Below are 20,443 nucleotides of genomic sequence, written 5' to 3' on the forward strand. Positions count from 1 at the left end.
ACTGTTACAGACAAGACTGATTTACGCAGTAACAATAAGAAAGTGATTAACACATTTTTAAGAGCATCCAAAGACATGCTTCTCAAAAACCATTTGTAAGCAGAACATTTTCAACAAAGGAGAATATTGTCTCAACCCACTCCAGAACTCAAGACAAAATAAGTAATTGCAAAATAAAAATGCACTCAAAAGGTGGTTCATTTTGAATAATATGTCTAATAAAGATTTAAAAGTACATTACCACTGTACTTATAATTTTATTTGATAACAGATAGGAAAAAGATTTATAAATAATACAGCAAATGGTTTTGTGTAATGTTTTATAATTTTACAAGTGTTCAGTCTTCATCTTCATCTTCACTGCTTGTCTCTTCATCAGCCTCTAGAAGCCAATCAATAAATGGCTCAACCTGTAACAGCAACATAATGCATCATATAAAAATAGAAGAGACAGCAAAATGTGTAAATTCTCATAAAAATTTCAATAAGTTTTGCACCGGAACCCAATATTACACCAATATTTATACTGTTTCATGAATGAAGACATGAACTGAAGTGATGTGTACAGTGGTCATGACATGAATGAAAAATGTAACAAATATATTCTATTACTACACATACTATGTGCAGTTTGCAACTTGTAGGAGGTTTCCACCGAGCATATGTTTCAAAGAATTTTAAGCGACTTATATAGACGTATGCCAGCAATATTTTCTAAGGATTTAAAATGGTTATTTAAAGCAGAAAGATATCCATCTACAAGGTGTGTGAGAAAAGTAATGAGACTTGACAACACTGTGAGTGATATGGTAACGCTGTGTTGTTTTATTTGTGTACACTGGCATGTTCATCCCTTCCATATGCTCAGTCCAAGTTTCTGCTCCGTATAGCCATTTTACGAGTGCCATTAGTGAAGTTGTGTATTACAAAAATGGAACAGCAGAATTTAGATCAATGTTATGTTATCAAGTTTTGTGTTAAGCCTAAGGAATTAGCAAGTGTTGAAAGAGGCCTATGGGGAAGATTCCTTATCGAGAGCACAAGTTTTTCATTGGCACAAATCATTTTTGGAAGGCCGCAAAAAAAGGTTGACATGAGCCTTGCTCACGGAGACCCTCAACTGCAAAAACCAACAAAAACGTCAAACATGTGCATAATCTTGTGAGATCAGACCAATATTTAACAATAAAGATGATGGGTGATTTGTTATACTTAAACACTTTCATCATACATCACATTCTGACTGATGTTTTGCACATGTGAAAGATCTGTGCCAAAAAATCTCACAACTGAGCAGAACGACAATAGAAGAAACATGTGCACTGATCCTCTTGACAGGATTGCCAATGACAATGAATGGTTCAGTCATTTGATCAAAGGTGATGAATTCTGGTTTATTGAATATGACCCTAAGACAAAACGGCAAAGTGAGAAGTAGCACACTGAGACATCTCCTCTATTGAAAAAAGCTGGAATAATCAAATCAAAGATCAAAACAATGCCGATTTGCTTTTTGGACAATAGGGGAATTGTACATGAAGAATTTGTTCCTCCAGGACCAATTGTCAATCAAGTGTATTACAAAGGTGTCCCTGAATGGCTCAGGCAAAGTGTTACTTGAATGAGACCAGACACTGCAGACAAGTGAATGATGTGTCATGAATTCACCTGATCCAAGTCCCTGTGACTTTTTTCTTTCCCAGAAACTGAAAAATTTCTTGAAGGGGCATCATTTTGGGACTCTGGAGAACATTCCACAGAATGTGACCAACATGTAAGGCTTACAGCACTGCTACCAAGACTGGGAACAGTGATTCCGCTGGTGTATAGCTGCCAGGTTGAACTACTTTGAAGGAGATAATATTGTTGTTTGAAAGAAATAAAAATTTTGGTAGATAAAAAAAATCAATCACATTACTTTTCTCACACACCTCATAACTACTATACTAAGACAGACTGTAGTTTAATGTTGTTACCAAAAATCTCAATAAGTTCTTGACCGATTTACTTCCAATTTTTACATGATATTCAAATAAACATAAAAATGGAAATAGGCAACATTTTTTGAAATATGTATGGTTTATAAGTATCTACACACAACATAAATTGAAGAGGGTCTTAAAAAATATCTTGAAAAGTCTGAAATTAATTAAAATTTTTATAAAATATTCTATTAAATGTACAGACGGACATATGTTACTTTCTTACAAATATACGTGGTATATAAATACACAGTCAGTATAAATTTGAAAACCACAGACTAATGTACATAGAGAGGTAAAAATTGACACACATGTTTGGAATGACATGGGGTTTTATTATTTTCTACCCCTCCCCTGCCTGTTCATTTCCTGTTCCTCCCTCACTTTGACCTTTTTGATTGTTGTTGCAAGCGAAACCTTGACTGGGAAATGAAAAGTCACTTAAAATGAATGGGTGAATTGGTTGGGATCATTAATATAAGGGGCACAGGAGAGACCCCTCCAGCTGCTGGATCTGTGGGGAGAGTAGCATCAGTGACAGTATCCCTCATAGTTTTAATCTGTGAACAGTTAAGACTGTAGTGTTTCAGATGATTCAGATCTCATAGTAGTATTACAATCGTAACTCGATAAGCTGTAAATACAGCTGTCCCATTGAAACTGACTGTGATGAAGAAAACAAAACAGCGCATTGTTGTAAATACAATTTTTGTTTAAAATTACATATAAGGAGATAGCAGAGAATATGTATATTGTTGTTTAAAAAACAGATAGTTTATGTCCATCTTCATGTTCGTAGTGTACTGGGTAATAATTTAAAGTAAAACGGTTGAGAACTTTTCAAGATTTGTGTTAACTATGTTTCCCTTTGTGTGTTGCATATACTTATATAAACATATATTAATGAAATATGTAGCCTGTGTCTATCCAGAATGAAATATGTAGCCTGTGTCTATCCAGACTTTTATTAGAGTATAATGTACAAATCTGAAGTAAATCTGTCAAGAAATTTTTGAATTTATATACCTTATGTGTTGAAAAATATGGTAGTCTATGTCCGTCAGAGTGTTTATGAGAGTACTTTGTAAAAATTTGAAGTAAATTGGTCAAGAACTTAAGACTTTACTAAAAACATTTTCCATTTACATAGTATATATACTTTTATCTACAACATATATTTAAAATGTGTAGCCAGTGTGCATCCAAACATTTATTAGGGTATCATGTAAAAATGTGAAGTCAGTCTATCAACAACTACTTGAGATTTTTGGCAACAATGTTCAATGACAACTTATTTTTATATATTATAGTTGTTTAGATATAGGTCTTTATATACTATATATATTTTAAAAATATGTAGACAATGTCTGAATGTTGATTACAGTACCATGTAAAAATATTAAGTAAATCGGTCAGGAATATTTTGAGTTTTTCTCACTATTTTTCCCTTTTTGTGTGGTATATACGAGGGCTATCCACAAAGTACATTACGTTTTGAAATTAAAAATAAATAAATTATTGGAATTTTTTAAAATTATATACAGATGAAAGCCACACTTAAATACTACTTTTCTACATAGTTGCCATTTAAATTAAGGCACTTATCGTAGCGATGGACGAGCTTGGAAATTCCTTCGTCGTAAAATTCAGCCGCCTGCGCCTTCAACCACGTGGTTAATGAGTAACCCAGTAGAAATACGATTTCCTGGAAAGAGGCACTACAATAAATTCTCAAAGGTATTGCCAAACTCTGCACAACCGCAGAAGGGCAATACAAAACAAGCGCAGGGGAAAGTTGGGCTCAAAGATCTTGCTGATTCACAACAACGCCCGGGCCCACACGGCAAATGCCACTCGTGAAGTTCTCAAATCTTTTAAGTGGGAGTTATTTCCTCATCCGCCGTACAGTCCCAACCTGGCACCGAGCGACTTCCACTTATTCCCAGCAATGAAGAAGTGATTGGCTATGCAGCGTTTTGATGACGACACAAAGCTTCAAGAAGAGGTAACCACGTGGTTGAAGGCGCAGGCGGCCGAATTTTACGACAAAGGAATTTCCAAGCTTGTCTATCGCTACGGTAAGTGCCTTAATTTAAATGGCAACTATGTAGAAAAGTAGTATTGAAGTGTGGCTTTCATCAGTATATAATAAAAAAAATTTCCAATACTTTATTTATTTTTAATTCGAAAACATAATGTACTTTGTGGATAGCCCTTGTATTTATATACCATATGTTAAAAATATGTAGCTAATAAAAATATGTAGCTAATATCTGTCTGAACATTTATTAGATTATTGTGTATAAATTTAAAGTGATATTGCTAACAATGTTTCTCTTTATATGGTATACACCAGGTGATCAAAAAGTCAGTATAAATTTGAAAACTGAATAAATCACAGAATAATGTAGATAGAGAGGTACAAATTGACACACATGCTTGGAATGACATCGAGTTACGATTGTAATACTACTATGAGATCTGAATCATCCGAAACACTACAGTCCTAACTGTTCACAGATTAAAACTATGAGGGATACTGTCACTGAAGCTACTCTCCCCACAGATCCAGCAGCTGGAGGGGCCTCTCCTGTGCCCCTTATATTAATGATCCCAACCAGTTCACCCATTCATTTTAATTGACTTCATTTCCCAGTCAAGGTTTCAGTTGCAACAACAATCAAAAAGGTGAAAGAGGGGGAGGAACAGGAGATGAACAGACAGGGGAGGGGTAGAAAATAAACACAGGGAGTGGGAGGTAAGTGAAGGACAGAAAGAGTGGGGAGAAGGAGATTAGGATGTAGATACAATTCCCATACGCATTTGGCAATAGCAAAGCATTGTTGGGTTTGGTAGTGAATTTACATGGACATAAGCTACACCATAGAGAAAATCTATAACTGACTACATTATACGTAGACAAAAATACATCTACAAAGAAGAACAGAATGGGCTCTGTGCCACATGATCATGCACATACAGTATATTTTACCTAAAACAGCTCATGAAAAAAAAAAAGAGTGGTCAGGAATTTAGAGACCCATATGCTTTTCATTGGCTTTAAGAACCCTTATGATGGCATTTCCATGTGTAAATTGTGGAATGCAGTGTTAGAGAAAGGAGCTATATTATGTACATGCTGTTACAGCTTTATGTAGTGGTACAACTTGTACAATTAAAGTATATAGAAAGATATCTGAAGAGATTCCAGTGGCCAAAGGGTCACAACAGGGATGCACAACAACATCATCATTATTTAAAACATTTTTGAATTCTGACTTAATATTATGCAAACGTTCCTGTCATAATATAAGTGTGTCACTAAATGATGACAAGCTCTTCACTTTGCATTTTGCTGATGACTAAGTCATATTTGTGGAGTATGTGGATTACACAAGTTACACGGTTAGAAATTCATTACTGATAACATCTGCTACAGATGCAATAAGTCTTATTTTCCAACAAAAAAAGGCCCAGTCAGGTTTCATGACAACAATCTCATGTTCAGATCCATGAGATGTCCATACTATTTAACTAGTTACTGTTAGTTTACTGGTATGGTCAATCTATGGACTTGAAGATGGGATTGTTGCCCTGAAACCTGGTTGTGTTTTCCTTTTATTGGAAAATAAAATTTATTATAATGGTAGTGAATGTTATCAATCACAAATAATATACATAACTAGTTGGGGATGTCCTATCAAGAAAAACATGGTTAGAAAGTTGCACAGAGAATATCAAGAATGGGTTTAATGATTAATTTAGAGAAAACCAAATATTTGGTTATTGGATGAGTGAATCAAGACCTGGCATTATATTTTGGAGTTGTAAGATCTGTGGACTCTTATTATAAACATTTGGGAGTCACTATTAACATAGATAGATGTATTAAAAGCAAAATTAGGAACAGCATTTGTCAAGTTAGACAAATCAAACAACTGATTGGAACTTTGTGGAGCACAAACAGAAACAAAGAATAGGATATTTAAAACTATTGTAGAATGTATAGCAAACTATGGATCAGAAGTGACTGAAAGAATTAAGAAGAACTTATTGTCAATGAAGATGGGATTTTGGAGGTGTTCCTATAAGTTAACACTATGGAATAAAATAAAAATGAAGACATACATATGAGAATGTACTGTGACACCACTTTACTGGATACAACTGAAGCAAAACAAAGGAGGTGGCATCAAAATGTATGCTGTTTGGGTGAGGACGGATGGCCTAAGAAGATGGTGGAGTGGAGTCCAACTAGTACAGGAAGAGGATACATGAAACCAACAAGGGCAGAGAGAGTCAGAAGTGCTAATCAGAGCAGAATTTGCAAACAGAAGATTGGAAAGAAAGGAGCTTTGGAAAGTAGGATGTGAGAAATAGCTGTAGTGTTGTATTAAATCACATTAAAAAAAAAAATTAAAATATAATGATGAGCAGATAGAAGAGGCTGACTGCATTAAATTCTAACTCAATAATAAATTCATTTAGGAACTTACTGTAGACTTACTGAAATATCTAAACAAATATCTATTTGCAATATTGACTTTGTCAGGCATAAGTTATATAAAAATAAAAAATCTGGTCAACTTCGCTTCCTTTCATTCCATAATATTACATGGGAGCATATTCTGGGACGTGTCAGTGTTATAACTAATTTTGATAATTCCATAGTCATAACAATTGTGACCTGCTGTTGGATGATGTCAATTTTCTCTTGTTGAATAGTGTAAAAAGTTGAGAGCATTCAGCTTTCTTGAGAGCCCATCATGACAGGTAGACAGTCAGGAAGGGACAGGACAAGAAGAAAATAATCACTATGGAGGAAAATGATCACTATGGCTGACATATTTCAGAGAGATAAATGGCTGACATCTTTCATGTGCCAAGCCAAACGAGTAAGAGTGCAAATGAGCAATAAACACAGTTGAAGTTCAGAGATCAATTTTTCCATCAGGTTTCCTAGGGCAGATGTCTGAATATCACACCACAAAATGTTCAAAAAAATTACTAATGCCTTAATACGCAACTGAGTTTATAATTATTAGCTGCTGCACCCTCAATTTTGCACTCATTATTGGGAGTTAATGGTATCATTTGGTCCAAATAAACTGTCTTATCGAATATTAATTCATAGTAGTGTCTGAAATGAATTTCTAAGCAATACCATGTTTCTGTAATTCATTCAGGCTTCAGTAGCAACAAAAAACAGATTTCAAGAACACACTACACTACTGTATGGTCGCTCCTTGATGGTCAGTGAGAGGGGGTTTATCACAGTGACCATACATTATTCCACCACCTCCTGATGAGGTGGCAGTCAACTGATTTTTCCTACATGATGTGATATTTTGTAACACAAGATGGCAGCTCACAATGACACATTAGTGCTTCAGTTGAGCCCCAGAGAGGTCTTCTGGACAGTGTCCAGCAGTGTGATTGCTGAAGTCATGACAGAGAATATAATGTTCCATCAGTTTTCAGGCATGCTTCTGTGAGATTATTATTTCTTCTTCTGTTAGTTACTCCTACAGACATGAAGAATATCTCTCTCAAAGTTACACTCTAAAGTTAAAGGTACTTGTCTTAAACATGAGGTAGCTGATACAGCAGTGCTTCAGTCACATATAAAATTAAGCCACTTCACAAGGAATACATCAAAGCTGCAATGAAAAGAGTAATATGTACGAACACGCACAAAATTGTTGTAAGTCAGATGTTTCATCATTTAGTTTAATGGTATGCATCAAAATGCCAAGCATTGAACACTCACAATGAAGAGAGTGAAAATAGGAGACGTATTCTATAAATGCAAGTATTGTTCTGGTTAATAATCTTGTTTGTTATGTATTATCTTCAATTATTTCTTGGCCACCAAAGCCCAAAGATATGTGGATGGACCAGAATCTGAATTTTGTCATAATTCACTGAACTGCCAACAGAAATTCAGCATTCATCCAACACAGTTTTTTGTGGCTGGAGAAACTTGCTGATGTTCTGTGTACCATTCTTATAACTCAGTGTCCTAATAACATTACTAAATTCACATGGAATCTCATTTTGTAATTGCTGATCACTTTTTTAATGGCTAGAAGGGTTAATCTATTCATTGTTTGATATTTCCCTGAATTTGCTGTTTGATATTTTCCATGACCATGACTATTTGTGCAGTAAAATTCATCAGGTAGTGAGGAAGGGCAATAGACTTGGTGTGATTCCTATTCTTTTCCTCATTATGTGGTTGATATTATACTCTGAAGTATAGGGCATTTTTTATATTATATGGTGAATATCTGTATTTTTCTGGAACACCTAACAGTAGTGCTCTTCATTCTGGATGCCGGCAGCATCAGATATACAGGTATCCTATCACTTTATAAATGCATATTTGTTGCTTATAATAAACAGGCTGTCCTAATCCTATGTTCTTCAATTGAACTGATTCATTCAAAAGCAATAGACATTTGACTTCTCCGCATTTCATTGAAAACATAACGTAAGACGCTAAGCTCTATTATTCTCTTTTGTTTTTATGCATTTTAATCAACTGATTAAGCCATAGTTGAAATTCATGTACAGTCTCATCAGCAGAAAGTCACTTAGCTTAGAGGATGGTTGCAATTTCTATTAAATATGTGGCATTCGGAGATTAAATACCTTGAGAGTAAAATGAATGATAAAATAACAGTGCAAGTGTTTCAAGTGCCAGTGAGCATGTTGGTCCTTTTACACAATTAAACACAAAACACTATATTTTAAATACAAAATATTATGTTAAAATTTCCATTTTTTTACAAAGATAAAGATCACACACTCCAAACAGAACAATTGATTTCTAGACCTCCTTTGCACTGTGCATTTCAAATGTCATTTGTTTTCAAAGAAAGTCAACACAAAGAAAAACTACACTCCTGGAAATGGAAAAAAGAACACATTGACACCGGTGTGTCAGACCCACCATACTTGCTCCGGACACTGCGAGAGGGCTGTACAAGCAATGATCACACGCACGGCACAGCAGACACACCAGGAACCGCGGTGTTGACCGTCGAATGGCGCTAGCTGCGCAGCATTTGTGCACCGCCGCCGTCAGTGTCAGCCAGTTTGCCGTGGCATACGGAGCTCCATCGCAGTCTTTAACACTGGTAGCATGCCGCGACAGCGTGGACGTGAACCGTATGTGCAGTTGACGGACTTTGAGCGAGGGCGTATAGTGGGCATGCGGGAGGCCGGGTGGACGTACCGCCGAATTGCTCAACACGTGGGGCGTGAGGTCTCCACAGTACATCGATGTTGTCGCCAGTGGTCGGCGGAAGGTGCACGTGCCCGTCGACCTGGGACCGGACCGCACGACGCACGGATGCACGCCAAGACCGTAGGATCCTACGCAGTGCCGTAGGGGACCGCACCGCCACTTCCCAGCAAATTAGGGACACTGTTGCTCCTGGGGTATCGGCGAGGACCATTCGCAACCGTCTCCATGAAGCTGGGCTACGGTCCCGCACACCGTTAGGCCGTCTTCCGCTCACGCCCCAACATCGTGCAGCCCGCCTCCAGTGGTGTCGCGACAGGCGTGAATGGAGGGACGAATGGAGACGTGTCGTCTTCAGCGATGAGAGTCGCTTCTGCCTTGGTGCCAATGATGGTCGTATGCGTGTTTGGCGCCGTGCAGGTGAGCGCCACAATCAGGACTGCATACGACCAAGGCACACAGGGCCAACACCCGGCATCATGGTGTGGGGAGCGATCTCCTACACTGGCCGTACACCACTGGTGATCGCCGAGGGGACACTGAATAGTGCACGGTACATCCAAACCGTCATCGAACCCATCGTTCTACCATTCCTAGACCGGCAAGGGAACTTGCTGTTCCAACAGGACAATGCACGTCCACATGTATCCCGTGCCACCCAACGTGCTCTAGAAGGTGTAAGTCAACTACCCTGGCCAGCAAGATCTCCGGATCTGTACCCCATTGAGCATGTTTGGGACTGGATGAAGCGTCGTCTCACGCGGTCTGCACGTCCAGCACGAACGCTGGTCCAACTGAGGCGCCAGGTGGAAATGGCATGGCAAGCCGTTCCACAGGACTACATCCAGCAACTCTACGATCGTCTCCATGGGAGAATAGCAGCCTGCATTGCTGCGAAAGGTGGATATACACTGCACTAGTGCCGACATTGTGCATGCTCTGTTGCCTGTGTCTCTGTGCCTGTGGTTCTGTCAGTGTGATCATGTGATGTATCTGACCCCAGGAATGTGTCAATAAAGTTTCCCCTTCCTGGGACAATGAATTCACGGTGTTCTTATTTCAATTTCCAGGAGTGTATTTACTGAATTGTAGGTTGTGAACACAATCATCACTCCCCCCTCCCATTGTCAATTACTTGTACTTTGCAGGGAATTTCACAACTTGACCACTTCAGGTAACAATTTGGTGAGACTCTTGAAGGTATGGGTAACTCATTCAAAAGTGAAGTGCTCTGTAGGTTTTCCTGAATGTCCACAGCGTTTTGAGTTCACAAAGATGAATGCAGGTTTCACTCTATCAAGTGAGATGCTAGTTGCCACATCCTTAACTTTTAACATGAAATATTTTCTTCTTTGCTCCAGGACTTCACAGGGGGCTTTATAGGAATGCACTAATTTAGCTTTAACTTTGTCATTCCTCACAAATACATGAGTCATATTATGCAGATTATTACTAACAAATGCTATTTCCTTTACCTTTTGGGAATATTCTGAAGGGCATAGTTTATCCATATGTTGGCATAAGGGAGAAGTGACTGCCGAAAGATCAATTTCTTGTTTGTTTTCTGACATTACAATGAAATCTCCAGGCAATATTAGAGTTCTGCCATACAGCATCTCAGCAGCTGTTTACTTACTTTCTTCTCTCACACAGCAACAAAGTCCTAGGAGAATAGTAGGAATTAAGTCACACCATTTATTTTTACCACATGCCCTAATGGCTGTCTTCAATGTTCTATGGAATCTCTCCATTTTCCCATTTGATTGTGAATGATATGGCTTAGTTTGTGTGCACGTAGTACCACAAATCTATGCTAATGCACAGAACAGCACCTACTGGAACTTTGCTCCTTGGTCAGTCCCTATTTGGTTAGGTGCCACAAATCTAGTGATCCAGGTGTTATAAAATGCTTGTGTCACTGTTTCTACTCAAACATCACGTAATGGAATAACTTCTTTCTACTTACTGAACAGATCAGTGCACATTAAATAGTATACGAATTCGTTGAGGGAGGCAGTGCCCCAATCAGATCGATCTGTAGCACCTTAAATTGTCCATTTGTGCTTGGAAACTAGTCAACAGCAGATTTAGTATGTCCAGCTACTTTGCTCTTTTTGCATGTTATGCATTATTTTGTTCATTTTTGGATATCTTGTTTGATGTTTAACCAAATAAATGAAGGCATGAGTAATTTTACAGAAGACTTAATACCAGGCCATATCATGCTGTGGCAATGCTGAAATACTGAGTATCTAAACTCCTAAGGAAAATAAGGATGAAAGTTACTTGTCAACACATTGCCCCATAAGAATCTTATGGGGTTTCATGCTGTCTAAACTTCAATGATGTATGAGGACTAGATCGAACTTTCTTGAGTTCTTCATCACCCGCACGAATATCTGCTATCTTCATACTAATGCTTGGCATCTACGAGGGATATCAGAAAGTAGGGAATGTTTTGGCATTAAAAAAAAAGCTAAGAACAAGAAATGCAATGCATATAAATTGCTCTATTGTTTTGTTGTTTAAAAGCTTGTGTCGAAGGAGCATGGTCAATGTACATGGAAATTAATGCCCTTCAAGAAAGAATTTAAAATACCTTACTGCCATATACATTCTGACAAGTTCTCTATCATAAGCTGAATATTTGTAATGGAATGGTGAGAAATCTGGAGGGGAAACCAGTTGTTTTTCACATTCCTTCTTCTTTTAGTTGCAGCACAGCACCAGATGCAAAATGAAGTATCTTCAAATAATACAAGTTCATTGTTTACATTCAGGAATGTTAAATGGCCTGCATTTTCAAGAACCATTTTGCACTTTTTGAACTCCTTCATTGCATCTTTTGTCCACTGAGTGCTTACTTTGTCATTTTTCTTGATGTTCTTCAAGTAATCATTCAGGACAGCTTGATGTTCTGCAGAACATTCTAAATGCCTTCAGTATAAATTCAGTATTCCAAGGAAATGATGTAACTTGACACAGTCCCTGGGCATTTGAAATTAGTTATCACTTGTACTGGTTTGGGCCTGGTGTGGTACATTCTGGAGTAACCAAATGAACTAAAAAGTTTCTGGAACTCCAAACACATATGTGCCAACATTAGTCCTTAAACCAACATTGCTCAATTGTTCAAACAGGATAGCTAAATGCTGAGTGTGTTCTTCTGTAGAGTTAAATCTATCAGTGTGTCATCTAGGATATGGAAAACAGAAATCTAAATCTCTCAAAACTTCATTAATAAATTTCTGAGAGGTACTGGGTACATTCCTGAGGCCAAATGGCATGATATTGAATTCATAAAGTCCAAAGGGTGTGATCACAGCACTCGTTTCCTTATTCCTTTTTCAGGTAGTGGGATTTGGTAATATGCTTTTAGGAGACTGACTTTAGAGAATAGTTTCTTGCCAACAAGGATGGAATTTACACTGTTTACGTGAGGAACTGGATAGCAGTCAGATAGGTTGCAGTCAAAAAGAGATCAGTAGTCTCCATAAACTTTCAACTGGCCATATGGCTTTTCTACCACGTGCAGAAGACTAGCCCACTGAAATTTAGAAGGGAAAACTATATAATGATTCATTAGAAACTGGAATTCTCATTTAGCCACATTTAGTTTTTTGGATCTGACCTGCAGGCTTTTGAGTACACTGGAGGATCACTGGTGTTGCACAATGTTTAACATCATGCTTCATTTCTCCCAACATAAGAGTGGTTCTTGTCAGTTCACGAAATTTTTTATGCAATTCGGAGTATTTACAGCTAGCATCATGTGAACTAACAGAATCAGACCAATCAACTGTACACTGGAGTGCAGCCACGTCACTGAGTATTATTGTCAACTAATAATTTTCTCTTCAAGTCTATTAATAAGCCAAAGTGATTAAGAAAGTCTGCACCAATTACACCTATTGTTGTGCTGGCTAAAATAAAAGGCCACTCAAAAGTGTGCTTTAAAACTAAATAAAGACTCAATAACTTTGTTCCGTAAGTTGTAATCTCAGATCCAGTTGGAGCATAAAGTTTTTAGTCTGCCTCTTTAACTTTCTCCTTGGGACACACTGATATATTGGAAACATCAGCACCACTATAAGTCAGGAAAAGTAACCCTAAAGTTTTATCTCTCACAGAGAACTGATAGTGGCGGCCTGGTATAACTACTGTGGCAGAACACTCAGCCACTACTGTGTGTGCCAATGGGAGTTTTCCTCACTTTTCCATTGGCAAGATCAGATACACTTCCCAGCTCTGCAATATGAATCATAATGAAAATAACAATAGCAGTACTTTCCTGATTATTGTATCTCAGCTTGCTGTGGTCTCTGCTATGAGAACGTCACCAGGAGTGATAATGTCGTTCCCTAGATCTGGATTTTCGGTCTTTGTTTTGGTACTCTTTGATCCTTACCAGAAGATCTTTCACTGCTATAGAAGAATCACACCCCACAGGGGAACTTCAAATGAAATTGACTGAATTTCCTGAGTGCTTTGCATGTCCGTCATCTGGTCAGCCATTTGTTCTAGTTTGTCCACATTTTCTTTGGAAATATTTTGTTCACTACCAGGAAGTTTGCCGAGACAGAGTGTCTTTAAAATTTTATCTGAAACATTTGTTGCTCCATAACCTTTCATTTTCTGAAGCATCTGACTGGGTCTCATATCAGCAATTTCTAATTTGCTAACTTTTCCCTTAATTTGACTTGTTACTGTCCTTAAAAGTCATTCACAGTCCTTCTTTAGTTAACAAATATTTGTTGCTATCATCACTATTCACGAGATCACATTTATTTTTGACAAACTGGGGCTTTAACTTTCTAATAAGTAACTGAATTTGGTTGCTTCATTCTCTATGCCTGTGAAAGTGAATTGTGCTTTGACCTGACAAAACCACACATGAGGCTTTTCAGAGTTCTATTTTACTATCATATAATATCTGTGCCTTGTTTAGATCATACCAAGGTCACCAGTTGTTGGTGCTGTTGTATAGTTAAAACACAAAACCCCATATTTTAAATTTAAAATATTATTTGAAAATTTCCATTTTTTACAATGACTAAGATCACACACTCCAAACAGAACAATATCTAGACCTCCTCTTACACTGGGCATTTCAAATGTCATTTGTTTTCAAAGAAAAATAAAGCCAACACAAAGAAGAACTATTTAGAGAATTGTAAGTGATGAACATAAAGCTTCACACACAGGTGAAAATATTCATCTGTGGTCCCTCTTTCTGCATTTTAAATGTTAAACTACAATTTACTAAATGGATGTATTAAAAAAAGTTGAGATTTGTAGCACATGATACAAATGAGACAAAATTTCTCTGTAAACTACTTTTGCAACACTAGTAATTAGCGAAAAATTAAGTGAATGTGAGGAGCAACAGTGTGTACGAGAGAGCTTAGAGCACTATGTAATTGTACTTACTTTCTTCCTAACAACATCAGAGACAGTGGATGCTTCATCTGGTGACTTATACCATTGTAATATAATGTCTTCATCAAGAACATCGGCATCATACAGCCATTTCAGAATTTTTAAAATCACTTCCAGCACTTCACTTCTGCAGCCTGCTGTGTACTAATAAGAAAAAGAAAACATTTTACATAACACTTAAAATATACTTCTAATTTTAAAATGATAGAATACATGACATGTACAATAAGAATGAATAAAATGGGAGTTACCTCCATTGCCTTCAGACATTCTTTCTGTGCACTCTCATTCCGCAAGTAATTTTTAAACAAGGGCATGAAGTACTTCAAATGCATCTGAAGCTCTGTAAGATAAGCCTGAGCTGAAGACTCTGTTGACAAGTTCAACACAGCTCGCACCACATGATAATTAACTTCATCCATGGTGACATTATATGCGTATCGAGAAGAATTTATTTCAAGGATGAGATTATCACAGTGCAGTTTGTCATCAAAACCCCTTGTAAGTGAATCCAGAACTTCATTGTAGAACACTGAAAATAAGAAATGTTTCATGAAAAGTAATTCAAATAAACAAGCAATTTGTATATGTCTCACATAAAAAAGTGATACTAATTATAAAGTTTATTAATGAAATAATTAACATAACACAAATGAAAAATGTAATTCCCAGAATAATGTACACTAAAAGAAAGATTCAAGTTGCCAACATATGAAAATTATGACATAAAATTGTGTTATTGAGTTGTAGGAGTTGCTCTTTCCCCCCCAGATCATAAAACATACAGCACATGTCCAGAAGATAGGGGAAGACATCATATGGAACTGCATAGTCAACTCAACTATGGTTCCAAAGTCAGGTGTCATACTGCTTGGCTTTTTTTTAATAGTTATATTATGAAGGAAGGTTGAAACATGATTTTTTAATTTAGAAAATGCTTTAGACAAGGACTGTACAGCATGAAATTTACAGAACCGATTGTTTGAAGTTGTAAGCATATAATCAAATGTTTCAGCCTTTCTTGTGAGATATGCTGAGACCCATCCTCAGATATATTCTTTAGAATCACCTAACTTTCTCCAGAATAGACTCAGATAAAACACTGGCCAAGTAAGGCAACTGGAAAGATTTAGGCTGTAAGGAAAGTGCAGTAGTGTCATTTTTAGTAGTGTACGTGTGTGTGACATTATTTTGATGTAGGTTTCAAGCATGTAGATAGAATTCAGGGCATATTTATTACATGTAATCAGTACAAATTTTAAAAGTGTACCTAACAAACTCCAGTAAGTAATATGAATGGGTGAATTATATGTCGATCAACCATTCAATGAAAGTCGTAGAAGAAAATCACTTACATATCTTTGACACTACCAATTTAGCCTAATGAATATGGTTGTTTTAAATTACTAGCATTCTGTTTAGAGAACAGTAAAAATAGTGCACACTGCCAAGTACCCCGATCTTCTTTCTTTCAACGAAAATATACCACAAATCCTTTCGAACACATGATTTTTTCCCCTCAAGAGGGAGTAAATATGCTTGGATATAAATTTCTTATTTATACATCAGTTTAACAGACCTCTGCCTAACTTTCTGAATAAAATGCACCAACAGCTGCAGTGGCTAAGTTCTTGCTAAAAATATCTGTTGTGCATTAAGCTGAGACAGAGTAGCACACTATTTTACTTTACAGAGAGAAATTGTATATCAGAGCCATTGATTGCAATTATTATTCTTATGCATAGAAAGCTGTAATCAGTTTTTGTTGCCTCATAGCCGTATGTTTTCCATGTGGGTTTCCAGTTACCCTCAGTCTCAAAAACCTAATGTCTTCATTTTCACTACAGCTCTTCTGTCATATGGGAGTAGAAGTTCACCCTCATTTTGTGAATCATCTACATTGCTTTGCTTTTATTTTGCCATTAGATATGTATATTGTGCTGGTACCAAACAAGCCTACAATCTCAGCTGTTTACTTTATTAGAAGAAATTTTCTTTTCATACTTCTCAGTATATGGGGGCAGGAAAAAAACACACAAGAAAAACACACAGTAACCAACTTTGACACTTTAATGACATTGGTAAGTAAATCTCAGCAATTATATACATACACATACAGCAAACAACCCATTATTACAAAAACTATACATATGACACACTTACAACTTGTGTCATCTGGAACAGGGGACGCTCTATACGAGATTTCCTCACTCCCTGATGATTCTTCACTGTAACCATCATATTCTTCTTCATCAGATTTTGTGTAGAAGCCAGAATCGTGTAGATTGCTAACATCCTCTTCAGACTCAGAATCATATGACGGTTGGATGACATATGACTTCTCTCCTTTCTTCTCGACTTTCACAACTGTAACAATGAAATTTATTTAGTAATAGTAACAGAAAGTAGGTGTTCTCGTAGAAGTGCATACATGAATTCCACCTGTACAGCTGCCATGATTAGAATAATTTAGAAAGGTTAATTACAAATTTGCAACAATGTTAAATATCAATGGACACAAAATGTAATGATGGTAAAAACATATAACAACAAAGGATTTTCTAATCTGGAGACATCCAACTGTACAACCATCAAATACTACTTTTGATTAAAAAACTCTGAGTGAACTATCCCACCTTGATAGCTTTGTTCGTTTCTACAAGTATTTTGTGGCTAGGATTTTTTTTCCTACCATACTTTCTCCTCAAAGTGTTAGGACAGCCAGTTCATCAGTCATGCCTGGGTAGCTCAGCCAGGTAGACCACTGTCATAGAAGGTAAGTTTCTTTGTTGGAGTCCCAATCCAAGTGCACAGTTGCAATAAGCCAGGAAGTTTCAAAATACTATGCCGAGAGAAAGATTCATTCTGATGATATATTGACATTCTAGAACACAGCTGAACAGCGTCCTCTATATATTGCGCATATATAAAAAGGGCTGCACAAAAGCACAGAATATTGAGCGTTGTCTACTTGGATTGGTAAACACTGCACTGAAGATAACTATTCTGCATTGCTACCAAAGAATATCAAGCAGCAGATTTTCAAAGTCTGAACAATGCCATGTTCTTGCACTTTATGACTGCAGAGTGTAGTGTTGTATACACAGGGCTAAGCTCCTGCATACTCAGCCACCACATCTGTAGACATGCTCTGCAGGCCAGGCACAGCCCTGCATTATCCCACCTCTGCGCAGGTACTTTGGTCACTAAGCCCCTTGACAACCCGTTCACCTTTGGCCTCCAGACTGATTGCTGGTCACATTGTAAGACTAAGCTACAGACCACAATGACTGTCGCTGCTGCAGTCGTTGTGGACAGTGCTGTCCCACACCTTCACAGGCTCCCAGACACTACCACGTAATCACCTCTCTGGAAGACATCACTTCCACAGCCCCCAGCCTCTACTGACGACTGGCACTTCGTCCTTAAGGGCATTGGCTATTTATTGCCTCAGAAGGTCATTCCGCTGTATTCTTCAATCATCACAGCAGGATATTTTCATTTTATTTCATGTGTGGACTTTTGTCACTGAACTGTATCGACTTAGATCATGTCCAATAAACAAACAGTGTTACTTCAAGTGTGCCAATCAATCACAACCTTAGTCCACCACTCGGCAGGGCGCTTCATTTCGTATTACCAAACTGCAAATCATATGGGACAATATCACAGTAATGATGTGTGTTGTAACACAGGGAATGAATGCAAGCAACACTGATGTGTTTGGGCTGGCTCTTATGGTAATCCACCACCAAAACATTTCTACATCTACTTATGAATATTGAAAGAATATTGCAAGAATACAGTTTGCTGTGTGAAAAATAGAGCCAACATGAACTGTTGTAAATTACAACCCAAAATGTTGTCCATGAAATGTGCTGTCAGGACAGGACAACAAACGAATCATTATTAGAATATCAGTGATAGATCATGGATCCTTATTCAACAAGAGCATGCCAAATGTTGCAACACTGCTACACAAGTGCCACCTTCAACCACCATTTCTTCCTTGCATTTCTCAGATGTGTTGTTTACATTTATTTCTTAACCTCTGATGACAAATAGTTGTCAATCGGTGGCGCCATCAATACATAGATTGGTCTTTACCTGTGAGTCACACCCAATTTTTAGCCAAGAATGTAATACGTCATAGAGGTATATGCCATTCTCCTCAGTGCATTATCCAGTATTACACCAGATGTATACCAAGCTTAATTAATGGTAAGCCAATTGGTATCAGAGGGAACAATAGCTGTTGTAAAGTAGTGCAACACATATTTATAGCCGAAAGTATATCTTTCCTTCAGCACATTTCTAGGGATGTGTTTCAACAGGGCAATTCCTATTCACATTTTTCAAAGAACTAACAAGATGTCTTTTCAACATAGCATATCATTGCTTCTACTCTACTTACTTGACAAAGCATTCACTGGGCATGTCTGGGACTTTGTAGATCTGTGAAACTCTTGCAGTAACCAATACAGTGTAGCTTTAGATCTGGATAGGAGGTATCTTGAATGTTACATAATGTAAAGGCATGTACTGCAATTCATTGAGGTTTTACCATATACTGATTTTCAATATGCGATGCTATTTTGTGCTCTGCACATTTTATCATTTCTTTTATTGTTATTGATCATATGATGACTATTTCTTGCTATTTAGTCGATGTCTAGGTTCAAGTCCAGACTTGTCATATATATGTGCAACACAAAAGAGTTCTCCAAAATGAAAACATTTTCATTTCAGCAGTGTAATTCACTAAACAAAAATAATAGTTTTTTCTATTGAAGAAATTAGGAGACTGTGAACAAAAAGAAATAAAGTAAAATAACAACCTTCTGCAATACAGGTCTATAACAAAGGTACGATTTTTTTTATCTGTGACTGTTGCACAGAATATTTTGAATTTCCTGCACTAAGTTCAAAAAGTATACCACCAAGTTAGGTGATGTATGTGTTTTACCCATCCTGAAGTTATAACAAATCCAGGAAATTCCACTGCACTTTAACAGCTGCATACATTTGTATACTTAAAAAAAAGTGTACTATTTTATGTGAGGGCTACCGCAGACTACTATTTAACAAAACATATGTAATAGGCAAAAGTGAAATGAATAAAGTTACCTGCCTGCTCACAGAGACAGGACACTGTAGATGTTTGTGTATGTGTGTGCTTTGTGCTTGTTTGCTCTGAAGAAGAAAGAAAACTCACAAGCTGAGGTATTACATTCAAGTTCTTAGTATTGCTCAATGCTTACATTACACATAGAATGTTTATCTCTCCCCATTCCATTGATTGTATCTAACTTGGAGGTGTCCAGTACTGCATTATCTTTATATTTATCTAGTGAACAGGAGTATGTTCTAACTTTTCTGGGTATGCTGGAAGTGAAGGTGACAGCTGCCAAGCAGACTCATCACAAGTCCTCTCCTTGGCTATCATAGGCCAGAAATATATTCCTTTGGAAGTCTTGAAATGTATAAACTATTGATTACAGCTATCATTTGATTTTGAATGTTTAAACATGATATTATACGTCCCAAAATCTAAACTAACTTCACCCAGTTACTGACATTTTCCGAAACTGTCTGTTCTTCCCATCTAAATGTTTACTTCGATGAGCAGCTCCACCTAAATCTTTCCTACATGCCTCTCTCATTCCGCAAGAGTACAATAGAACGTATTTTACAAATTACTCTTTATTTCCAGAACATGCTCCTTTGGTTAAACAAAACATTCATGTATTAATGCACCTCACTTGTCTATATT

At 37.2% G+C, this 20,443-nt stretch overlaps 1 protein-coding gene across 1 annotated transcript in view; it reads right to left on the reverse strand.

Annotated features, from left to right (window-relative positions):
• Window positions 1-219: 219 nt before the first annotated feature.
• Window positions 220-20,443, reverse strand: part of LOC124788235 (translation initiation factor eIF-2B subunit epsilon) — an 89,292-nt gene continuing 69,068 nt past the window's right edge. Inside the window, exons 8-11 of the mRNA XM_047255418.1 lie at window positions 16,834-17,037; window positions 14,922-15,202; window positions 14,662-14,814; window positions 220-410 (exon numbers count right to left, since the gene is read on the reverse strand). Of these exons, the coding sequence (XP_047111374.1) occupies window positions 339-410; window positions 14,662-14,814; window positions 14,922-15,202; window positions 16,834-17,037 (710 nt within the window). The 3' untranslated portion in view covers window positions 220-338. The remainder of the gene's footprint in view (window positions 411-14,661; window positions 14,815-14,921; window positions 15,203-16,833; window positions 17,038-20,443) is intronic.

Source organism: Schistocerca piceifrons, chromosome 3 (assembly GCF_021461385.2).
Source record: "Schistocerca piceifrons isolate TAMUIC-IGC-003096 chromosome 3, iqSchPice1.1, whole genome shotgun sequence".
In the NCBI taxonomy this organism is placed as follows: domain Eukaryota; kingdom Metazoa; phylum Arthropoda; class Insecta; order Orthoptera; family Acrididae; genus Schistocerca; species Schistocerca piceifrons.